The 24,036-nt window shown below is 39.1% G+C and overlaps 1 protein-coding gene across 7 annotated transcripts; it reads left to right on the plus strand.

The window, feature by feature from the left end:
- The first annotated feature begins 700 nt into the window (after positions 1–700).
- On the plus strand, positions 701–22,689 carry LATS1 (large tumor suppressor kinase 1). Of its 7 annotated transcripts, none has more exons than XM_085055859.1 (8): positions 701–837; positions 4,524–5,029; positions 7,661–7,811; positions 9,624–11,155; positions 15,736–16,318; positions 17,007–17,189; positions 17,433–17,539; positions 18,519–22,689. In XM_085055859.1, exons 2-8 carry the CDS (start codon positions 4,679–4,681, stop codon positions 19,032–19,034), a joined length of 3,423 nt encoding a protein of 1,140 aa, XP_084911985.1. In that variant the 5' UTR covers positions 701–837; positions 4,524–4,678; the 3' UTR covers positions 19,035–22,689. The 7 variants fall into 7 exon arrangements, with proteins under 7 accessions (XP_084911985.1, XP_084911989.1, XP_084911990.1 ...); XM_085055863.1 differs by having other exon boundaries at positions 9,627–11,155; XM_085055864.1 differs by having other exon boundaries at positions 7,661–7,796.
- The last annotated feature ends 1,347 nt before the right edge of the window (positions 22,690–24,036 follow it).

Here is a 24,036-nt window from a genome sequence, read left to right on the forward strand (position 1 = left end):
CAATCTGAAGGATGGAGAAACCTCTGCATTTGGGCAGGAGTAGGTTAGTAATTGAGGTGTTACATGGCATTTTCACCATAACCACTCCAGAGTGTACTTCAGTTCACATGGGTGCGAGTAGCCTTGGTCTGCTGTGGCAGGATCCCCTTACCTGATCCGAGTCCGTGTGGAGCTGCAGGAGCTGCATGGTGCCGGTGCGCTTGATAAAGAAGCCTAAATTTTGCTTCCCGATTTATTTGAAATGCAAAAGATGGGGATGAAATGCATCACTCCGAGTGCTAACCAGTGGGTTTTCCTTCCTGTTGGTCTGTAAAGAGTCCATCGTTCGGGCATCAGCTGGATCACGAGGCTCGGCGGAGCTTTCCCTCCCTCCCCATTAAAAGAAAATCGGAAAATTAGCACATCGGAAATTGTCCGCGGTGCTCGGCACTGGCCCGGGAGGCGCAAGCTCTGCCTGCCGCCCGCAGCGCAGGGCCGTGCGGTGTGCGCGGTGCCCCGCCGGGCTCGCAGGGGTTACAGGCGGCGCCGCTCCCCGCCGGGGCGGGCGGGAGCCGCCGCAGCTCCATCCGGGAGCGGCAGGAGCCGCGCGGGGCAGGCCGGGATCTGCCCATATCCGGGCGGCTCCGCGGCGGGGACACCGACAAAATGGCGGCGCCGAACTGAGCGGCCCGAGGCGGCGGCGGGCGCTGGCGGAGGGACCGAGCGGGCGCTGCCGGCATCGCCGAGGGGCGGAGGGAGGGAGGAAGGAAGGAAGGGAAGGGCCGCGGCCGGTCGGCGCCGCGCGGGCGGGGCCGAGCTCCGAGCGCCTGGGGCGCTGCCGCCGCCTTCTCGCCGCAGGTAGAGTCCGCCGTGCGCGGTGCCGAGGGGGGTCGGGGCGGTAACGGGCCCGCTGCGGCTCGGCCCGGCGCTCCTGGGCCCTCTGCGGGACACGGCCGGGCCAGGAGCGAGCTCGGGTCACGGCCTGGGGCTGGCGGGGCGGCAGAAGCGCAGGTGTCCCGGTGGGGCACGTTCGGGATACTCTTCCCGGCGGTGAAGCTCTCCCGGCCTGCGTGGTGCCCGGGAGGCTGTGTCCTGCGGACCTGCAGCCACCGGGGTCGGCCCCAGCCAGCGCGGTGGGGCTTAGGTGCTCAGAGGCTGCGCTGCTGCTGTTAGCCGGGAAGATCGCTCCGAGGTGTGCCTCAGATAGCTCCTGCTGCTCCCGGGAATACTTGCGTACGTAGAAGAGCTGCGTCCTGCTAGAGGAGATAGCAGAGCGTAAGAATGGAAACAAGCCGAGCGAATGCACAATGTTCCTAGTGTTCAGCTGGCCTCTGGTTGTTTCCAGCTCAGGCTTCTCTGACCGTATGTAGTTGTGCTTATGTGCTAATTTTAGCGTCCGGTTTTCTGCTCATCCTTGGGAAACTTTTGGCGTTGGAAATGCATCCTTTGGGAAATTGCTGTTACAGCTCAATGACTTGTTACCTAAAGATCAGCTTCCTTTTGTTGGTCTGAACCAAGCCCTTACAAACTTAATTTTATGACTTCCAAAGTCTTTATTACCTTCTTTTTCCCTAGCAGTAAAGCGTTGTGATTATGCATAAAATAAGCTATTAGAATAGGTACATCAGAGAATATACCAAAATACATTAGTATGTGATGTTCAAACTCAGTATTGAAAGGATTGCATATAAGGAATGTTAGAGTTATATTATAAAGCTGTGTATTTTTTTCCTTAGAAAACCATGGGAGTCATTGACAGTTGCATGTGGCCATTCACAGAATCACAAACAGCTTTGGGTTGGAAGGGACCTTAGAGATGACCCGGTTCCAGCCTCCTCCCATGGGCAGGAGTACCTCCCACTAGACCAGGTTGCTCCAAGCCTCGTCCAGCCTGACCTTGAACACTTCTGAGTTTTCATTCAAGCACTTATTTATATAAGTTCAATCTTTCATGATTATAATGTAAAAAAACCCCAACAAAACAAGGTGGGTTTTTTTTTCTCTTACAGTTTGACCTGTAGAAGAAAATACCGTATTCCCGTGTTTTGAAAAGATTTTTTTTTTTTTTTCCAACTCCTTAGGGAAGATAATTTAATCAGAAGAAGCAGCTGCATTAACAGATCAGTTAAGGACACAAAATTGCAAGGGGGAATAGACATCAGTTCCCTTGGATACAGTTGTTGTTTACTAGTTAGAAGTAAAAAAATTGAGATACATTTCTTACTCAGCAGCCAACACTTTCTTCCTTTAAAATGTGTGCAAATATCTGTAAGTAGAGGTGACTTGTGAATTTCGAGGTTCATATATAAAGCAAGGTGAACAGTAGTAATTCCTGCTTTCTGGAGAACTAATTTGATTTGTTTTCTGAGAATTAAGACTTAGTTTCACATGCACGTTCTGGTGCCCATCGGTGCTGCCAAAAGAAGCAGCCCACCAAAAACAGTTATTGCTTATTTGGGTAAGTTCCTTAGTAGTGTTAGATTTGTCCATATCAGCTACCTGAGATGTAACCATAAAGTGAGTATTGAAATACCAGATGAAATTTGTAAAATACGCAGGTGCAAAAAAACTGTTTTATCCTGAATTCCATGCCTTTGGAATTTCTGAAAAACTTATGTATGGATATTTTGTCATGTTTTCATCTTCTTTGGAAAAAATTTCCCACAAAGTATTTTCACTGTGGTCTTAAATATGGCATGTTTGGAAAATTATTTTGAAAGTGGCCAAAATTTAATTACATTTTAATTGCTCTCATGCTGTACTTTCTGCTGATTTCTGGATTTCTTAATACTTGGAACAAAATTTCACTGTTAATTGTTAAAATTCACTCTTATGACTGATTCAGTGAGCCCTGAAGAATTATGTGCTATCAGACTGTATAAAAATATATATATAACTACCCAACTACACTCATTTAAGGTTTCAAACCTATCACAGTGCAAAGAAAGCTTGTGAGTGAAGTTAATAACCGTTAAGATGTAGATAGTTCATAAGAGAAATTCTGTTATTTCTAAAATGGAGAGGAGAATGGGATTAAGTGTGTCCCCTGTGGTTTTTTTCACAGTCCATATTTATGTATTACTTCTCAGCTTTCAGATTGTATTCATATATGGGTAGCATGAGTATTTAATTAATATAATTTGTGTGTGTTTTAGAGAGTTCTTCTTATTAACTTGTCTTATTCTTCCTCAACAGTTGAATCACTAATTAGTTTATGATAGTGCAAGTGTTATAGAAATGAAACATGAATGAAGAGCGACTTTTTTGTAGACTGTGTAAAATTTAGATACTTGTTTAATTTATGTCTAATATGAGAAGCACTTAGCAACACAGTAGTAAAGGAAAAATTAGTTGAGCTTCACCTTTTTGTAGCCTGTGAAGAAAAGACATCACTGAAGCATTTAGTTTATCTTGCACTGTCTTAGTAACTGATCTTCTCCTATGAAGCAGTAGAGACTGAAAAAGTTTTGTTTTATGATTCTCTAAAGAGGCAAATGCTCTGCAATTTCTCCAGTGTTTCACTGTGGTTGCTCTATCCTTTGCCATGGCAGTTGCAGTACTAACTAGTGCCCAGCCTGGACACAGATTTGATTTCTCTGCAGGAATGGGGCTCTTTCCCTGATGAGTCAGCGCCTTCAAAATGCAAACGTTTTTTATTTGGCTTTTGGCAGAAAATTCTGTTTTCCTTACCAAATGTCATAGCTATGCTCTCAGCGAATTTGATGCTTGAGTTGTTAAACAATTTTACATTAAAAAAAAAATCTGATTAAAGTTTGTTTGTTTCTCTTCCTGCTCTCATCTTCCCTTATGTAAAATAAATTTAAAAATTACTTAACTGTTGACAAAGACTGTTCAAGGAGACTTGAGCTAAGAGACCTTGACAGCCTCAGAATTTGAACCCTTGAACAGATTCAAATGGCAGATGGTAAAAGAAATCATAAAGTTGCATGTGATGAGCTAGGCAAGTGTGTACTTTTTACGTATGTGACTGCTAGAGAATGGATAAAATCACTGTAATTATGTGCTCTTACTGGTGTGTTTCTCAATTCCATCTTTTTGTGGAGCTTGATGTCAGAGTCATTGAACAGCAAGGTTATTTGGCCCATATCCTGGCTAACTGGTAGTAGAGTTGGCTCTTGTGGCTGTAAAGGTGTTGATGGAGAGAACACAGGTGACAAATGGACACAGGAGAGGGGAGGCAAAGAAGCAGTGTGGGGGTAGCACACGCCAGTGGTTCACATCTGCTCTTGAAAGCTTTGTCCACCTCCCAGAGAAGTCACTCTTTACTCTGTCCACATGCTTTGCAATTCAGGACTGTTTAGACTTGGGGCACCTAAAACAGTTGTTGTTAACAGTTAAAAAAACCAACACGGTTTGTAAATTAGGTTGAATAAAAACTGCCTGAAGAATTTGCTTAGCATGCTGTTAATATCTGTGAAGGCAGTGCTGCATGTGAACATTTCACTGCCATCAGTGCTACATTGTGATTTTTTTTTTTTTTTTTGCTGCTCTGTTTAATGTGATTTTTTTGGTTTTGTTAACAGAATAGCAGTTTTGGGTTGTGACAAGCTCCAGCACTACAGGAACCAAGGTTTCACAGTGAAGAGCTGCTGCTTTCACAAGTTCTGACATCAGCCAGTCTTCCTTGAATTCTGGTGTGTGCGAGTCCTTGGTGGAGGTTGCATATATACATGTTTTCATGAAGAGAAGTGAGAAACCAGAAGGTTATAGACAAATGAGGCCTAAAACTTTTCCTGCCAGTAACTATACTGGCAGCAGCCAGCAGATGCTACAGGAAATACGAGAGAGCCTCAGGAATTTGCCTAAACCCTCAGATGCTGCTAAAGCTGATCACAGCATGGGCAAAATGTTATCTGAAGATCCTAGACAAGGCCGAAATCCCCCCAAATTTGTAACATATCATAAGGTTTTGCAGGAGATAAGAAACTCACTTCTGCCTTTTGCAAATGAAGCGACCTCAGCTGTCAAAGGAACATCAGAAGTTAATCGACAAATGCTGCAAGACCTACAAGCTGCTGGCTTTGATGAGGTGAAGTGTTTTATTTTGAAGATTTGGTGTTCTGCTAGCTATAAACTATTAGTGAATGTTGGAGGGGGTGTTGGTCAGGGAATGTTTGAACAGCATGATAAGCAAAAAGCTTCTTCAAAATCAGGTAGGCTTCTCATTAGGTCATGAAACATTTAATAATGGGGGATGTGGAGGAGAACTAGAAGGATTTAGAGAGGCTCGGCTTTGGTGTTGAGATTGTTCTTATGTGGTAGGTTGATTTAATTTATATAATTTTAGGCAGAGAGGACTGGACTCTATAGAACATGGATTTTGCCTCTGATACTCGAAGTAATTTTGGATTGTGGTCAATTAAAATAGGCTGATAAAATACAGCCGTTCAGAATTGAAAGGCAATTCCAAATATTTTGGAAAGTAATCTGAAATGTGGATTTCAGGAAGGAGAAATGGATACACTTGTAACTCCCATGTTTTTACTGAGACCTGCACATAAAAGTAAATAACACTTGTTTTCATGCCTTCTTTATAAACCTGAATACAAAAGCAGGTTTAAAAAAGAGCTAGCAAACCACTCATCTTTCCAAAGGAAAAAGGCACAGGGATTAACTTTACAGGAGTGCACTGCTTGCAGTAGTGACCAGCTCATGAGTTTTGCTGTCTGTGATGCTTTCATGTTTACAGAAAGATCTACCTCTAACAAGAGTGAGCTTCTCCAAACCTATCAACTAGCTTTTCCTAAGCAGTGTCCCAGTGTGAAGTGCTGATAGTGGCTTTTCATGTTCCTTTCACTTGATCAAATACACAGTCCAGAATATGTGTCAGGAAGAATGGAAGGATTTTATAACGATAAATGATTTTTGTAATAATTCGCTCCTGCTCTGTGGTTTGTTGCTGAGGTTGAGGAGGTTTTTTGATTTTTGTTGTGTGAGATTTTGGGGCAAGGAGTGGTGTGTGTTTGTGTTTTCAAAGTAGATCGGTTCTCAGATCCACTTTTACAGATTGAAGCTGCAGCTGGTTTTGCACGCTGAAATTTGTGGTATGTGGCTGGATAACAAACTAGAAAGGTATCTTAAGTTGGTATTTTTGTTGGATCCTTTGTATCTTGAAGTCTTTTGCTCCTACCCTTTGTTCTTGGATACAACTGCAAATTCCCATGACACTTGTGATTATATGGGGCTTTTTTCAGGCACAGTGCCAGCGTAAGCCCCTTCTGCCATGTGTTAACCTACAGTTGTTTTGCCACAATAGCCCATATGGCACTGATCCACGTATGCTACTAGGAACAGATACAGCTGAAGGAGGAAAATATTTTTCTTGCTTGGGAAGTTTCAAAATGTATTGAATTTCTTTTTTACCTTTTTTTTTGAAAAATATTAAATGTCACAAATGTTATGGTTATTTCCTACCACCCGTCAGGTAGTAGGTAGTATTAAGAGTTAAAGTGGAACAGATAGGTATCAAGCAGTATCAGATATGTGTATATAGATAATTTTTTATATATGTGTATAGTAATCAGGGTAGAATGCCATTCATTGATTTTTTAAAAAATTTTTTTTTAAATCCTAAATAGCTTACAGAAAATCTCTTTTGTTTACTATTATTCAAGTTCAATCCTCATTTGTTCTGTGTAAAGTGATACTCTTTAAGACATCAAATATTTCATGTCACGTAGGTGACCAAATTTTTGTGCTGAAAATGTTGTGTCTGCTTTTTCTAATGTCAGCTGGCTTGTAAAGATTGCGACAACTTTATTGTATAGGTTTTTTTTATTTTAAAATCCATTTTACGGTTCTGTTCGCTTAATATAATTATTGTTTCTCAAGGTTGTATGTAATTTTGCATGTTTGAGTGTTAAAAATGATGACAGTAGAAATGTGGCTTTGAAGTTGGTACTGACAGCCTCCTTCTGAGCCCTCTTTGGTGTCCCATTGGTTTGAGTAGGAGGCGAATGCCGTCGTATGTTTGTATAACAGTTAAAACATCACGTGAACTGAAATGATGGCTTTGATATGGCAAAATGTGGCCATAATAAATCATTACAGAGAGCCGTCTCTGGAATTCTGCCTCTTGCTTGACCTTATCTCATTAAGTCAGTGGAAATGCCACTGGTCCATAGCACATTTTCCATTGACTGAGATGGAATTGTCCATCAGATCAAAACTTGTGTTTGAGTCTCTAAGAACACAGAGCCTAAGTCTACCACAAAAATAATAAACAGAGTTTCCGCCAGTAATATAATATTAATCAGGAAGAATTTTTGAGCTAAAAAGTTCCAAATTTCATGTCAGGCTATTTATTTATATTTTTTATAGAATAACTTTGGTTGGAAGGGTCATCATGTAACTACTGGTCATCATGTAACTACTTGTTACCTGTTACTGTAGGAAAAAGTGCTGTACAAGCAAGCTGTTGAATGAATAGCAAGATGATATGATTTACATCAAACTACAGTGCTTCAATAAGTTACCTATTTTTCTGAACATGGAGACTGCAGTACTATTTTGGGGGATCTGTTCTGGAGAAAACATTTTAAAATTAGTTTGTAAAATGACTTTCATAAAACTACTGGAGGATATTAGGCTAAATAACCATGATTTTTGGTATTTTTTGTGATTTTCTTATAAATTTTTTGGTATATAATTTTCTCTTTAGGATATGGTTGTACAAGCTCTTAGACAAACAAACAATCGTAGTATAGAAGCTGCCATTGAATTTATAAGTAAAATGAGCTACCAGGATCCTCGTCGGGAACAGATGGTTGCAGCAGCAGCAAGACCTGTAAACGCAGGTATGAAACCACCAGGTAGGTGTATCCATGGTGACTCAGTAACTCACTGAGTGTATTCTTATCAGTGAAAAATAGAACATAATAAATCTAGCCTTCATGTGCTCACAGTGTAACTGAGATGCTGAGATACAGGTTTTTTGCTTTTAAAAACAGCATTTTAAGCATCTAGTGTAATCCTTCTGAAAGATAGGTCCATTTGACATGAATTTCTTAAGCACTGTTTTATAATGCATGGGTTTATTACTGTGTACAAACATCTTATACAAGGAATGGCATTTGGATCTCATTTTTATCCCTTGTTGATGTGGCGCCTGTATTTTGTTCTCTGTCAGGTGCCATTTAGAAATAAGTGCTGAGCATTGAATTCTTATTTTAGTTTTTTGTCTCTCTTCACACACACTCCCACACAACAGCACTCTGTATGTGTAATTTTGTGTATGTGTGTGTGTGTGTATATTTATATATCATACAACTACAACATTTATATTTTAGGATGTTATGTTTCAGCGTCCCTCTGCTCAGTTGCATGCTTGCTTACAGGTTTTGTTTGTGTTGTTTTTAAGGCAGGCTTCATGTTCTTATAGATGTTAGAGGACAGACAGTGTCTTTACTAGCAAAGTCAGAATTTTGCCACTTGCTATTACTGCTTTCATAGCAGATACTAGCACATTTTTAATATAACTTGATGTGTTCTTTTTAGTAGCATGCACCTAAACAATGGGTAACTTTCAAATGCAGCAGAAATACTGAACTTCTGTTTGACTAAGGTTGGGTGCTGAGCTGCTAGCACTGGAGTTAGATTTTAAATTAACAATATAGGTAGGAATAAAAATTAGTCAGGAGTAGCAAAGAACGGCTTTATTTTCCTTTAGTCTATTAAGCAGGATTAGTTGCTGCTTGTGTGAAGTTTTTAGGTAAATTCCACCATTTACACATAATTTTTATTGTTACTTGCAAAAATACAGTAATTAACACATTCTTTTAGTGAGGATAGAGGGATTTTCAGCAGTTAGAGTACTGTATGTGTTTACACATATCTTAGTGTTAACACTGTGAAAACCACAGTAAGACTGCCTGCCCTAGCAGTTCCTTGTATATTTTGTTTATATGATGCAAAATAACATTTGCAAAGTAACTATATGGCAGGGTTTTGTGCTGCAAGTTTAGCATTCGTACAGTTTTAATTCTTGCCTCACTATCTACAACACTTTTACTAAAAAGGATACAATTTTTAAATTAAACTACTTACTCAAATTCTGCATGCAGGGAATATAACAAGTCTGGATGATCTGTATGCATACAAGGGTGCAAGCAGGCTACTTGACTTTACAGCATTCGGTTAAATTTTAGTTTAAAAATACTAAATGTTTTGCAAGTGTTAACTGTAAGGGCTAGCAACGTAACATATTTCTCCATGTTACTACTTTTTTTGCATTTGTACTGAACATTCTGAGAGTTTCTTGTACATGTGATTAAAAATATATTGTGAGCCTAATAATTTTGCACATTACCATTTTTTCAATTGACTTTTGCATTATTACTGAAGCAAAATGTATTTTCAGGAAAGTGATTTCTAAAAAATCACTTTCTGGTATTACAGTTTCAGTGCTTTTTTTTTTTTATTCACTTATATGTGCACTGAGCATATTACCATGCTGTGCTGTGTATTACTAGAGAAAGTTTTCATGTGACGTACAGTGGATTATATATTGGTAGAGAATTCAAGTCCTGTTTCTGTAGTAATTAATGCAGAAGAACAAAATGCTCAAAGCAGCAAATAGGAATAATTTCTAATAATGTAAATGCTGTGTTTTCTTCTCGTGGAAGCAGGGGCTGTGCAGCAGTCAGTTAACCGCAAGCAGAGCTGGAAGGGTTCTAAGGAGTCCTTGGTTCCTCAGCGGCATGGCCCTTCCCTGGGAGAGGGTGTCGTTTATCGCTCAGAGAGTCCCAGCTCCCAGCCTGATGTAGGAAGGCCATTATCTGGATCTGGCATTGCGGCATTTGCTCAGGCTCATCCTGGCAATGGACAAAGAGTGAATCCCCCACCTCTGCCACAGATAAGGAGTGTCACTCCTCCTCCTCCACCTCCCCGGGGCCAGACACCTCCTCCAAGGGGAACTACTCCTCCACCTCCTTCCTGGGAGTCAAATTCGCAAACAAAGCGGTACTCTGGAAACATGGAATATGTGATCTCCCGTATTTCTCCAGTGCCACCAGCAGCATGGCAGGATGGTTATCCACCTCCACCTATGAATCCTCCTCCTATGAATTCATCCACACAGGGTCAGAGAGGCATGAGTGCTGTCCCCATTGGCAGGCAACCAATAATCATGCAGAGTTCTGCCAACAGCAAATTTAGTTTGCTTCCCTCAGGAAGAGCTGGAATGCAAAATGGCAATTGTCAGGCAGAATTCATAGTTCACCAGAATGTGGTGTCTGGGAATTCGGTGAGTCGCCAGCCACCTCCGTACCCAATGAATCCAACTAACAGGCAGAGTCCCACAGCACTACAGATGCAGGCAGGAGGATCTGCTCCTCCTTCAGCATACACCAATGGGAATCTTCCTCAGGCAATAATGGTGCCAAACAGAAATAGTCACAACCTGGAACTTTACAACACAAATGTAGCTGGAATACCTGCATCCTGGTCACAGCCTTCCCCTGTGCAGCCGCAGTCATCGCCGGGCAATGGGCATGACATTCCGACATGGCAGCCTAGTGTTCCCGTGAGGTCCAACTCCTTCAACAACCATCACGGCAGCAGGCAGAGTCACTCTGGCAGCTCCCAGCCTTCGGCCACTACAGTGACAGCCATAACACCAGCTCCCATTCAGCAACCAGTGAAAAGCATGCGAGTGTTGAAACCAGAGTTACAGACTGCCTTGGCACCCACTCACCCTTCCTGGATGCCACAGCCCGTGCAAACTGTTCAGACCATTCCCTTCTCCGACGGTCCCTCTACAAATATGGCAGTTATGCCTCCTGTTGCAGAGGCTCCAAATTACCAGGGTCCCCCACCGCCTTACCCAAAACACTTGTTACATCAGAGTCCTTCTGTCAATCTGTATGAGGCAGGACCCAAGCTCAACAAGGAGGAGCCACCGCCTTTATCCAGGGAAGATGAGAATGAAAAGAATTATGAATGTGTTGATTCAACAGATAAAGAAAAGAAACAAATTACAACCTCACCTGTTCCTGTAAGAAAAAACAAGAAAGATGAAGAAAGAAGAGAGTCTCGCATTCAAAGTTATTCCCCTCAAGCCTTTAAATTCTTCATGGAGCAGCATGTGGAGAATATACTCAAGTCACACCAGCAGCGTTTGCATCGGAAAAAACAACTAGAGAATGAAATGATGCGGGTAAACTCTTCCTTCTTTCTAAATCTCTGACTAAACTGTGCCTGTATTAATTTTATGAGATAAGTCTTAATTGTAGAATTAAATAGTACAGATAAGTAAAACTTTGTGGTACATTGTAGTATTGAAGTTTATTTTTAATCTTTGAGAAGTGACAAATTCTTCCTTGCTTTGTTTACGTATTTATAGAAGTTGATTTTTAAGTTTTTTGCATATGTAAATGTAATTCATATGGCCTACATACAGTAAGGCAGCAGAAGCAAAATAATCGTTGCATGAACTGAGATGTAACTACATGGCTCATAGCTTTTTGTTATGAGTTCTTTTTAGTCCTGATTTTTGACTTACATGCAATATTTTAGCGATTTAAAAAAATATTTCCATTTTTTTAAAATAAGTACTGCAGGTACAAGCAAAGTGGGGGCAAGTGGCAGGACAGTGATATTTTTTACATTTTGCAGTTAGTTACCAGTAGGGATAGTTTTTATAAGTTCAAATTAAAAAAAAACATTTAAAGGTTAGTTGGGTTTTTTTTAGAATGGAAGAGCCATGGTATCTTTTGTCTAATTATTTTGTAATCCACACTGCAAATATGTTGGTTTAAACAAGAGTAATTGAAGGGGATAATTATAAAACAAAGACCTGTGAAATCAACTTTTTTGTGCCTGCATGGAGTCAGTGGTCTATTTCTGGTATTTCAGTGTTTTGTTAAACCATATCGAAAGGGTAAAAACTGGATCTGACATAAACATATGTCATTTCAAAAGAGAAAATAGTGAGAAGTAGTGAAACTAAGATTTGCAGAAAGGTAAAATTGAGATGTGTCACTTATATATATTTCTTAGCAATTGTAGTTGAAAGTTTGACATAAGTATGATGTAACTTTAATTTATTCTATGACAGTATGTATTTGGCTTATGCCGCTTTCTTGACATGCTGTTTTTTTAAATCTGTGTTTTCTTACTCTTTGAAAATTCTTACTGTAAGCTGTAGTCTTTTGTAAGTGCTTGCTTAATCACAAATATGTAAATGTTAGCAAGATTTCATCTTGGAACTCTTACTAGATCTTTATTCTTAGTCTTCTCTCTTTCCTTTTTCACTTCACTAACAGCTGATTTAAACTGTTAAGGTGTGGGAAGCTTTCCTGAACTCTCTAGCCTCCATCCCTGTGTAGACAAGTAAGATTCTGAAGCAACAGTGTTTCTTAAGAATAGCATGATCCCTTTTTAGAGGGCTTTGCATGCAATCCTGCATCAAAATTAAGCATGAATTTATTTTGGCTATTTTTGAGTACTTAAATGTAAGACTGTAATTAATATTGTTTTGCAAACTTCACTTTCCCTTCTTACTGTGTTGTGTTCTGTAGTATCTCAGAATAAGTATTACTTACATGAGAGCACTGATAAAACTTTTCTTGGTATTATTCATTTAAAGAACCTTAGGGGTATTTTCTTCCATGAAATGTAATTTATAATATTTATGCTAGATTTAAAGCTGGGATGTTAGATTACAGGCTGAAGGGTGGAACTTGGGGTGTCATGCTGCAGCAGACCTCTCTGTTTTCATAAGTATACAGGAGAGGATTCCCTCAACAATAAAGTATATTTTGGGTCTTCATGAGAAGGAGAAAGGGAAACATGCTCAGGATTTACATTCAGAAAGTTTTGACAAGATGAAGCAAGTATTGAATCCCTTCTTTTCTTCCCTTTGAATTTTGAAGGAAAAAACCCCAGAATGCATCCCTATGAAAACAATTTCTTTCAAAGGATGCTGTATTTCTAACATAGGTAACATATTTCTATGCTATCAAGTTTCCTAAGAATGAAGTGGTCTCAAAAATGTTTAATTTAGATGTGTGAGTTTGGCCAAGAGTTACAATAGGTGTCTTTCCTGCAAAGAGAAACTTAAGCCACCTTTAAGGCACAGCAAGGTGAGAAGGGAGCTAAATGACAAGAAATTGCGTGATGATAGAGAGCAAGTCAGGAAACTGGTGTCTGGCATTTTCTAGAAATAATTGGAAATAAATGTGCAGAAGAGTTTATGCAGCTGAGAGAGTTTAGTAATTTTTGGTAAATGCTGAAGCTGAGGAGAGTTCTAGGGGAAATATAACCATTCAGAGATAAAGTTTGTAATTAGCATTTGGTCTAATGGATGACATAGGGAGACGTGAAGGTGGATTGAGGGAAGAGGTGACAAATTGCAGTACTTGGGCTAGTCTTTTACAATAAAACTGTTAGGATGCAAGAGCTAGAGAGCAGTAGAAGAAAGCAAAGCCACAAGGGTTTTGGAGACTCTAATTTGTATGTCTTACAGTGATTAATTGCTGTATTGAATCTCACTCCTAGGGGTTGGTGCCATCTAGGTTTAATTCTTTTCTAGTTTTGTAAATGATCACTGGGGTTCAGTTTGTGTCAAGTGTGTTCAGTTTGGGTCTGTACAGAGGCAGACTTTAGGGTTCAGTAAAGCCTTGAGAAGGTGATCCCACCATTGTCTGAACTTAAGAGGCTCAGGTCTTCAGTTGTCTTCTTGACATCTGTCTTAAATAAATCCTTCCTTCTATGTTGAAGGGTGCCTTAAGCCTGTTCATTCATAGAAAACTTAAGATGTTTCTGTCCTGGAAGACAAATATTCCCACAGTAAGACAATTTTTTGATTCAGAAGAAGTAGTTGAACCTATTTTCCACACCAGTCTTGAAACTACTGCTGCCCAGTTCCAACGACTGCCTGTCTGATGTCTACAAAAAATATTGTCTCAAATTTGAGACAGCCTTCCCCACTTAAATCTTACTTAATTTGCATTCCTTGTGAAGTTTGGGTAGACAAGCATTTTGTATGTATTTTCCTAATTGCATCTTCTTTGGATCCATTTTTGCTTGGATAAGAAATTTTCTGTGTTCTAACAGTATTTTCTTTAATAGCGAACATATAGTAATTTGTGAAAGCAATTTTAAGATACTGAATGATTTCTAATTGATATTTTCTCTCGCCTTTTTTCTCAGTGACATCTATTGTATTTTGTTTCAAGCTATGTTGTAAGTCAGTCAAAGTTGAAGTTATCTATTAAAATGCAGTTTATACAGGCCTATACTAGTTACTTAGTCCTAATGATGGTCCTGAGTACAGCTATGCAGACAGTATCTCATATATTTGAAGCATTAAGGAAATGAATGCAAGATTTGGCATCAAGAATCTCTAAGATGTGACATCAAGAAATGGAAAGCTTTTAGAATAGTGCTTGAGTACAGTTATGATGTTTGCAGGGAGTCAGTGTGGCCATGTTTGAGTTTGTGATCAACATATCCATGAAAAAATAAGGAAATATGCTATAGGTTAAACTTGGAAATCGTTGCTGTTTATCCTGGCTTGTTATTTCAAGCCAGGTAGGCAGATAAAATAATTGAGATGCTATGAGAAAGGGAGCATATACTAATTTGGAAATTCTGTCAGAAAATAAGGAATGAACATCAAGCTACATGGGGATAGTGTCACAGAGAAAAGAATATAAAAAATTGAAGACAGATTCTGTTCATATTAAAACAAAAAAGAAGGATTATTCTGATTCCAGACCCTGAAATTTGCCAAGAAAAATTGAATGGGACTCTTAAGGGAATTGAAACCAGCAGAAATACACCAGGAGTCACCCAGGTTGGAGTACAATGAGAATGATCAATGTGGTTCTTGTAGATAAGGGTTTCCATGCTGTAGGTGATGAGTTGCGTGTGGCCTGTGAGTGTTTTAGCTGTCAGAATCTTGGTGCCATGGGCTGGAACACCAGGGATGTTCCGTCAAGATAGGGATATATACACAGATGGGAGCCAAGAAAAGATACTGTGGGGAGGAGTGAACCACTTCAAAAGGAAGTTCTCTGCTCAGCTGGTTAGTGTGTAGAGTGGAGAGCTGTAGTGAGAGTGTGAGTGAAGTCCTGTTAGAAAGGGGTGGGTTGTGTGATAAGAGGGAATATCAGGTCCAGGCTTGTGGCAGAGGCATGGGCTTGGCGTGAGCAGACAGTAGGAAGCAGTGCCAATGGAATCTGGTTTGTGTAGCTACATATGGAAGTTTGAGAGTGAGAGAGTTGCTCTGAAATTCTACTGCATGGTCAGGAAGTTCAGTGATTTCTGCTCCAGGTAGTCTGGAGAGGGGCAGCATTTCCAGTGGCAGCTCCTTTGCCCCCATCAATTTACAGCTCCTAGGCACATCTTGGCTTTCTTTAACCCTGTAAAGAGAATCAGGGATGTAGCTGATGACACTGTTACTCAGATAATATTATTTGCAGTGGTTTTTGTCAGTAGTTTGTAAATTACCCTTTCTCGAGAATGTAGTCCCTCTCAAGAACCTCCTGGTGCATGGCACCTCATGCATTTTGCTGTTGAAAATGATCACATTTCGGTTTTATCACTCCTATGTGTTTTCATAGAATCCTTATGTGTAAATCAAAACAAAACCAAACCCTTTTAAGTATTTTTTCCTGTGCTGTATATAAGTATTTGGTTTGCTTTGCCTAAGCCTTGTAATTAATTATGAGAAGTTTACCAAGAATTAAGAGTACTGTTCACTCTTCAGGTGTAACTCTGTTTGCTGCACAGGTTGGATTATCACCAGAAGCCCGGGATCAAATGAGGAAAATGTTGTGCCAGAAGGAGTCAAATTACATTCGGCTAAGAAGAGCTAAAATGGACAAGTCAATGTTTGTAAAAATTAAAACCCTAGGAGTTGGTGCATTTGGAGAAGTTTGCCTAGCGAGAAAAGTGGATACTAATGCTCTATATGCAACAAAGACTCTGAGGAAAAAGGATGTCTTGCTTAGAAATCAAGTTGCTCATGTTAAAGCTGAGCGGGATATCCTTGCTGAAGCTGATAATGAATGGGTGGTTCGCCTGTACTATTCATTCCAAGATAAGGACAATTTGTACTTTGTAATGGACTACATTCCAGGAGGTGATATGATGAGTCTCCTAATTAGAATGGGTGTCTTTCCAGAAAATCTGGCACGGTTCTACACGGCAGAACTGACGTGCGCAGTTGAGAGTGTTCATAAAATGGGCTTCATCCACAGAGATATTAAACCTGACAATATCTTGATAGACCGTGATGGTCATATCAAACTAACTGACTTCGGGCTCTGCACAGGTTTTCGATGGACCCATGATTCCAAATACTACCAGAGTGGTAAGAGAAATACAAGTATTCTTTACAAGGAACTAAATTATAAATGAGTAGAAAGATGACTGTGCTGTTTCCTTTTTGAGAAAGTTTTATGTAGGCTTTTAAAAATCCTACTGATTACTTAAAGAAAAAGTTGGAGCAAAAGAGCAGTCATGGTTTTGAGAGTGGTAAAACACAGATTCTGTGATAAGCTGTTTTAAATTTTCAAAAATATAAACATATCTTCAAAAGCAAGTTTTAAATTACTTTTGATTAGTTTCTATCAAAATATCATGTATCTTAGGCCAGACTGTTACTCAGTCTTTGGTGAGAAGATAAAGATTTAAAATCTGATTTTATTTTTTGATGATTTCCATGTTAGAGGTTTTATGATTACATAAGTGTAAAAACAATATATCCCCTGTACCTCCAATGTGGTTAAGAAAAAACTAAAAAGCATCAAGATTGGTATTTTCTCATAGTTATGTCAAAAATTAGCTTAAAAAAATTGTGTCCTCAGAGGTTGATATTTTATATCACAAACAAAAATCAACATCGTGATGTTGATTTCTGTTTTAACTCTCAGGCTGAGTGTTGAAACTGAGACATTCTGTCTTGTAACACGAAATGCTAACAGATAAAGAAAATTTCATGTTAAATAAGAACTAAAGTAATTGTCTTCAATTTTGGCATCCTTCTCACTCCATGGTAGGTGATCATGCCCGTCAGGACAGTATGGATTTCAGCAGTGAGTGGGGTGACCCAGCCAACTGCAGGTGTGGGGATCGGCTGAAGCCGCTGGAGCGCAGGGCTGCACGGCAGCACCAGCGCTGCCTGGCCCATTCCCTCGTGGGCACACCCAACTACATCGCACCTGAAGTGTTGTTGCGAACAGGTAATCAGGGCGGTTTTGTACTGCAGTCTCACTGCAGAGTAACTGGTATTCAGGTGTCCTGCTTCACCTTCCCTACACTGCGGCTTTTCCCAGAGATGACAATATTTTAACAAAGTAATGATTAGTCGTTAATACAGAAATCTTAAGTATTGAATAGAATTCTCTTGTGAACTTTTTTAGTCTTAGAAATTCAAGGTTAAAATTATACAAAGGCTTGACTACCTTCATTGAACTTTATTTCAGGTTACACACAATTGTGTGACTGGTGGAGTGTTGGAGTAATTCTCTTTGAGATGCTAGTGGGGCAGCCTCCATTCCTGGCACAAACACCACTGGAAACACAAATGAAGGTAACTTTAAAAGCCTGGTATTAACTGTCTGAAAAAGGCTTTAAATTTACATAGTCTTTCTAATTTGTAATGGAAACAAAGGTGATGTTTGAGACCACTGCCTATCCAAGCATGTTTTAAACTATGGAGATTTTAAACTTTACGTTACTGTGGAGGTGTGCTCAATTTATAAAAGGACTTCTAGGATTACATTGATAACTTTTATCTGGTCATACAGTAAACATGCCAACTAACAGTTACATCACATCTCAGCTTTTCACTTTTTGTATCTGTTCCAGTTATTATTCCCGCTTTTCTTCTCCCCTTCCAGTATCTGGGTGTTCTTTTCCCACCTCTTGGCTTTCATGCCTGCTTGCCTGCAGAGGATTTCCTTTGGTGATGTACCTGCAGGTGCTTAGCATGGGAAGGTGGAGGAGCAGCAGATGACTCCCTTCTCAGGGCTGACAGCTCAGAGCCATTGGTCCTTTCCTTCCTGAGCCCCTGCTGTTATAGAGAAAACACCGGGGCACTCTTCTGCAGGTTTTCATTTTTGCAAAATTGCATTCAGCTGGCTCAAATGTAGTGCAGCATTGATTTGGTTTGGTTTTTTAAAAACCTGAAATCTGTTAATCTTTACAGTACATCATGTAAATTAAAATTCATCTGTCTCACCTTTTTAAGGTTGTTAGCCTTATGCCTAATCTCAGGTTCCAGATGCTGGATTTTATGGTATCTTCATTGGTTTCTACCAGGGGTATTCCATGCCAGAATCTAGTTTAGATTTGGAATATGAATAAACTTTACCTGTATTTTGCCAGATTTCCAGGTATAATATTCCTCATGTTTCTGGAAGAGCAGCTTCATGTTTTACCCCCTACTGTGAAAAACCTTAGAGATACTGAATTATTTCTTTGTGGTCATTTGCTTTGTTTTGTTGTTTTAATGTGTTTTTTTCTTTTTATGAAACTGTAAATAAATAACACATCTTTTTGCTTTTAAGGTTATCAACTGGCAAACTGCACTTCATATTCCACCTCAGGCTAAATTGACTCCAGAGGCATCCGATCTTATTATTAAACTCTGCCGAGGGCCGGAAGATCGTTTAGGCAAAAACGGTGCAGATGAAATAAAAGCTCATCCATTTTTCAAAACAATTGATTTTTCAAGCGATCTACGGCGACAGTCTGCTTTCTACATACCCAAAATTGCTCATCCTACAGACACATCAAACTTTGATCCAGTTGATCCAGATAAATTGTGGAGTGATGATGATAAGGAGGGGAATAGAAACGATACCCTTAATGGGTGGTACAAAAATGGAAAACATCCTGAACATGCTTTTTATGAGTTCACATTCCGAAGGTTTTTTGATGACAATGGCTACCCGTACAACAATCCAAAGCCCATTGAGTATGAGTATGGTAGTTCCCAAAACTCAGAGCAGCAGTCAGATGATGATGATGATGATGAACAGCTAGGTAGAGGAGTTCAGAGTCATGATCTGGTTTATGTTTAGTAGAGGAATAAAGCTCAAAAACAAAATAAGCAATTTTGCAGCTATAGCTTTTGAAAAGTCTCTTCCTTTAAGAGAATTGAAAGAAGATTGGTAGCGTAAATAAGTGCATGCTTTTTTTTAAATGCTAAAAAAATCATGGCTTCACTTTCTGTACATTTTGTTTCCCCAGAATACAGGGAAGTCCTTCTCAAAAATTAATTTATTCCAGTGATGTTAATTGTTTAATGTAGAAGAGATTTGATGTTAGGTAAAAAAAATCACTTGAATATTGTTATTGGTCCTCTGTACTCTAAGTACTCAAAACAGGAAATAGTGATTTTTTTTTTTTCCCCCTAAGATGATGCCTGGTATCTATTTGTACATATGTTGAATAATATTAGAGAACAAATCTCTGCTTCAGAATTTTAAATCAGAGTTTTTCCATGCATTGACCAAATATAAAACCTGCTTTACACTAATAAAGTTCTCTGATACATTTCTGAAGAGAAAAAAAAAAAAAAGGCTGCTGTACCCCCACTTCTCACTGTATTTAGCCTTATTATTCACAGTTGTTGGAAAAACAGCCACCTATCTGGTGAAACATTTCCAGCTGCTGTGGCAGTGGCCCAGTTCTCAGCTTTGAAACAAGAAAGTGTCAGTCTTGGCTATAGTATGACCATAAGAGGATAAAGCATTAGAACTAGTATTTTATTAAATAGTAATTGGACTTTATATTAGTAACACTGTAGCATGTGACTGGTTCTCTCAAAGCAGGACTGCTCACTCAGAAACAACTTGATTGTCTCCTGTCATCAGTTCTCCTGTAGATGTAAGAGGAAAAGAAGCTTTAGATAAAAACACTTTCTAAAATCTAGTTTCATTTTCTGACTGCAACCAAACTGTAAAGTGTGTACAGTGCTGCTTTAGTTGCAATTTTTAGTTTGAAAAACAAATTTTAGAATAGTGTCTTTATTATAAATTTGAGATAGTAATGGGAAAAGATTATAAATGACAACTTTTGAGACTTGTGGAGATCCATTTCCCTTTGATGGGGCAGTTTTCTTCCTGGTTACACAGGCAGTGAGGAGAAGGGCTGTGCACAGTTCTGTCTGAGCTGGCAGTACAGTTTCAATGCTCTGTCTTTCACAGCCTGGTTCAGAACAGAATTAGGAACTTACAGCTGTGCCCGCCACATTCTGCATTACTGTTTCCATAATTCCCAGCAGCAGATGATCAGGTATCTCCTAGGGTATTGTGGTGGGAGGGTACTGAGCCTGCTGAGGTTACTGGGAGCAGGGAGAGGAGCCTCACTCTAAGCAGCTTCACTGAGACAAGACCAGGAGTTAGAGTTGAGAGGCAGAAAGAACTATGTTTTTGTCTCTATCCTTCTTTTTCCTAAAGTTAACACAGTGGTAAAGAAAATGCACTATTTTTAGTAAACTTCATGTATTTTGGAACATTTCTTCTTCCTTGGAATTGAATTCCAATGGATTGAAGCATGCATGTAATAACATGCATGTAAGCATTACTGCTCTCTTAAATTATTATTTGTGCCATTGCACTGGCATTGCAATTGTCTAAACATCACAAAACTGGTGTTCATAGCTGTTGTTGCAGCAAACATTAGTTACCAGTTTACTTTTCTCACCAAGCTGGTTTGTTTGCTTATGGCCATTTGTTCTCTTTCTGTGCTCCAGTCCATTGTCTCTCTTTGTGCCAGTGCAACTGTCTGTAGTACTGCTTTGAATACTGGATCAGTGAAGAAAATGCTTCTTGTTTAGCATTTGGAGTTTCCTTTCTTCTAAGTGTGGTCATTCGAGTGATCCAGTTTCCAATGTGGTCCAAAAATTATTTATATTGGCATAACTGAGGAACTGTAGCAGGTTGGCAGTGGGGAAACTTCTTAAACATACTTTGTCATAAAAGGAAATGTTTGTGGAAGTTCCCCTTTCTGCTGTGAAGTGCTGAAGTGCTTATAATGGTTAGAAGATGGTTATGAGAAGTTGTTTTCTCAAACAAATAGTTAGTTGCTTTCTATAATGAAAATGAGTTTGCAGCTTAATAAAACAGTTCCTGTTCTGTCTGCCTTTTCCACAGCTGTTGAAGTAGAATAGCTTCTAAGAAAAATTTCATTTAGCTTAAATGTTATAAAATGGCTGCAGTGCATAACTACTCCATTTTATATATTATGTAAAAAAGATTGCTTTTCATGTAAATAAACTTTAAAGATTATCCTCCTTCATAGTAAGTATCCCAGTAAAACTGGTCTACATGTTTTGGAGTAAAGTATAATATATTACTGGTTAAAGGTAATTTAATCAAGCCTGCCTCACCATTTGTGAAGTGTGCAGAGAAAATAATGTCAATTCATTAAATTGACTCTTCAAATTGCCTTTTCATCTGAGTATATCTCTCTTCTGCCTGCACTGTACTATGGTGTATTCCTGTTTAATACTATTACTGATCTTAGGCAATTTAAGAATAAATTTTAAAAAGGATAAAAAAGTGTCCTGTAAAGACACCATTGTTCTAAAAAGCAAAACTGATTGCTTTTATTAAAGGAAATTATTGATTCTTTTAAGGACATGTGCAAGTACTGAAAGACTAAATATTATTCTGCCTTTTTAAACAAATACAGAAAGTGCTCACATCTTTATAACTTGGTAGATGCTTCTGGCATTTTCTAATATGTGTTGGAAGTTGTAATGTACTTTGAATTTTGCCACCTATATGCTGCAGTATTATGTATTTTCTTGCAAAAAGTGCAGTTTGTTACAGTCCAGGTTCTCTTCTGAGAAAGTTAGTTACACAAAAATGTTGTCACAACTCCCCAGCACTCTCTGCCTTACCCATGTTTTGAAACTTGATGTTTCATACATAGATTCAGAGTCTGTTGAGATTCTTCATAGTTGCTGCTTAAAACATGGGTGTTTCACTGTTGACCTACAATGGGGATTGGTTTGTACAGGCAGTGGAGAAGAGAGGCTCCTAGCCAGCAGCTGTGGAATTCTGCAGTAAGTTTTAGTTCAGGTTACTTTCACTTTCTAAAGCGTGAAAACAAGTTTCTCTTTTACATGCCCTTGTATACATATTAATTGTATTTATAAAATGTTCTATAATCCTATACTGTACTGTAAATACTATTTGATATTCAGTGGCATTCTATCCTCGGGCAGGCCCTCTTGCTGTTTCTTTTCTATCCTCGATTTGTAATAGAATCTATAGAATATATGGCTAGAAAGTCTCTTTGAGACTGATGTATCTTCTGCTGTTGCAAAGCTGTGAGTGGGAATGATTTATTTAGACTCCTTTTAATAGTTTTCAGCTGATAGGCAGTGCAGTGGGTGGGTTCTTAGATGATGCTGCTGTCACTGAAGATACTATTAGGCTTTTGTTTCAGATGATGTGGGTATTTCTGATCAGACCTTAAATCTGTTTGCTTTATTTCAGCACAGCAAAAAGATAATGAATTGGGTCAATGTTGTAGTAAAATGTTTGAATGCCTTAAGATGCTCATGATAAAGGCACTATTCAAGTTTACTGATTTATATATATATCTATATGGATATATATAGACATATTCCATGTGTGTATATGTATATATAATGTCTTTTTTGTATTATAAGACTGTCAGTTCTTTTGGATTCTCCAATTAAATACATAGACCATCCCACAATTCTGCTTAAGTGGATCATTCATTTATTCTGTCCCTAGCTAGTAAATTTAACAATCTTGCATTATCTCATGGCCATAGTAAGTTGTTCCCTGGTGTTTTGAGTATTTGTAACTTGTGTTGATCATGACCTGGGCATCTCCTTTTGCCAGATCTCTGCATCCCTGCAGTCCAGCTACATGTGTGGTGTGTGACCTCTGAATGCTCTCTGGTACACTTGGGTCTTAGAAGTTTAAGGGGTGGTGGCTTGGACCATAATCTCGAAGTCCCCTGATGTTCATATGAAAAGAATGTGCATCTTTGCTGACTTTTCCAGTGGGTACACTGGAGCATCCATCCTCTTTGTCCAGGAGTGCCAGGTTTCCATTTTGTCAGTGCCTAGCAGTTGAGGAGTGGAGGTTTCCTTGCCCTTGCTGACTGAACACACAGCATGTGTTTGACCTGGGGGATGGCATTTGAGTGCGTGGTTGGTCTGACACCTTCTTAAAAGTTACTTCAGAATAAGACAAAGAATTCCAGCTCTTGTAAGCAGCCTTGACTGAATTATCAGCTACTGGTAGTCAGTGGCATTCCTGAGTTACAGAAACTGTTTCTGTTTTCTCAGAATTGGTGTCTGTAGTGTAACACTTGAAGGAGTAATAAACCCCACACTGAATCTTCATAAGAAGTGAAAATCACATTCCTATTCTGGCTAATCAAACATGAAATATAAACACTAGTAGCCCAAATGCATTTATTTTTCTGTCCTCCTTCATATCCCTCTTGTACAAGTCCCCTTTATGCTGCAACAGTTATGTTTAACAGTAAGATGGCACAAGTGTAACAGCAGAAATGCTATTGTACTTGGCTGTCATCTCATGTTTGTAACCTGTTCTCAAAAGTATACATTTTGATGTTCAAGAGTTCAGTTTGTTGATGTTCTTTCCATGTCCTCTGCTGCTACTTTCATCAAAATAAGTAAATATTATTTTCTATTATTATTTATTATGCATAAATTATGTGTCATGAAGCTGTTCTTTAAGAGGACAATGTATCACAGCTTTCATTTTTACTCGTCTTTGTGAAAATCCCCTTCTTTAAGTGCACATCTCAAAGTGCTAATGCAGAAACTAGTGTGTTATTGGAGAGACTGAATTATATCCTAATTCTTTTACATTTTGGGAGGGGGTTGTGGAAGTACAGCACTGTTTTTTATTCATTAGCCCACCTACAAAGGGAAGAAGGGAAATTCCTCCAGCTCTCATCAACCAACTGATGTGATACACTTAAAATTTTAGAAACTCAGCAGCAGCTTTCTGTGTCTTTACAGCTGAAGTAATATAAGAATCGTTATTTTAAATGTAGACACTC

Source organism: Lichenostomus cassidix, chromosome 3 (genome assembly GCF_008360975.1).
Source record: "Lichenostomus cassidix isolate B80296 chromosome 3, HeHo_3.0, whole genome shotgun sequence".
NCBI lineage: Eukaryota > Metazoa > Chordata > Aves > Passeriformes > Meliphagidae > Lichenostomus > Lichenostomus cassidix.

Coding starts and splice junctions, on each gene's coding strand:
- LATS1 (XM_085055859.1), top strand. CDS start 4,679: ATGAAGAGAAGTGAGAAACCAGAAGGTTATAGACAAATGAGGCCTAAA. Junction 11,156..15,735: donor TAGAGAATGAAATGATGCGG/GTAAACTCTTCC, acceptor TTTGCTGCACAG/GTTGGATTATCACCAGAAGC. Junction 17,540..18,518: donor CACTGGAAACACAAATGAAG/GTAACTTTAAAA, acceptor TTTGCTTTTAAG/GTTATCAACTGGCAAACTGC.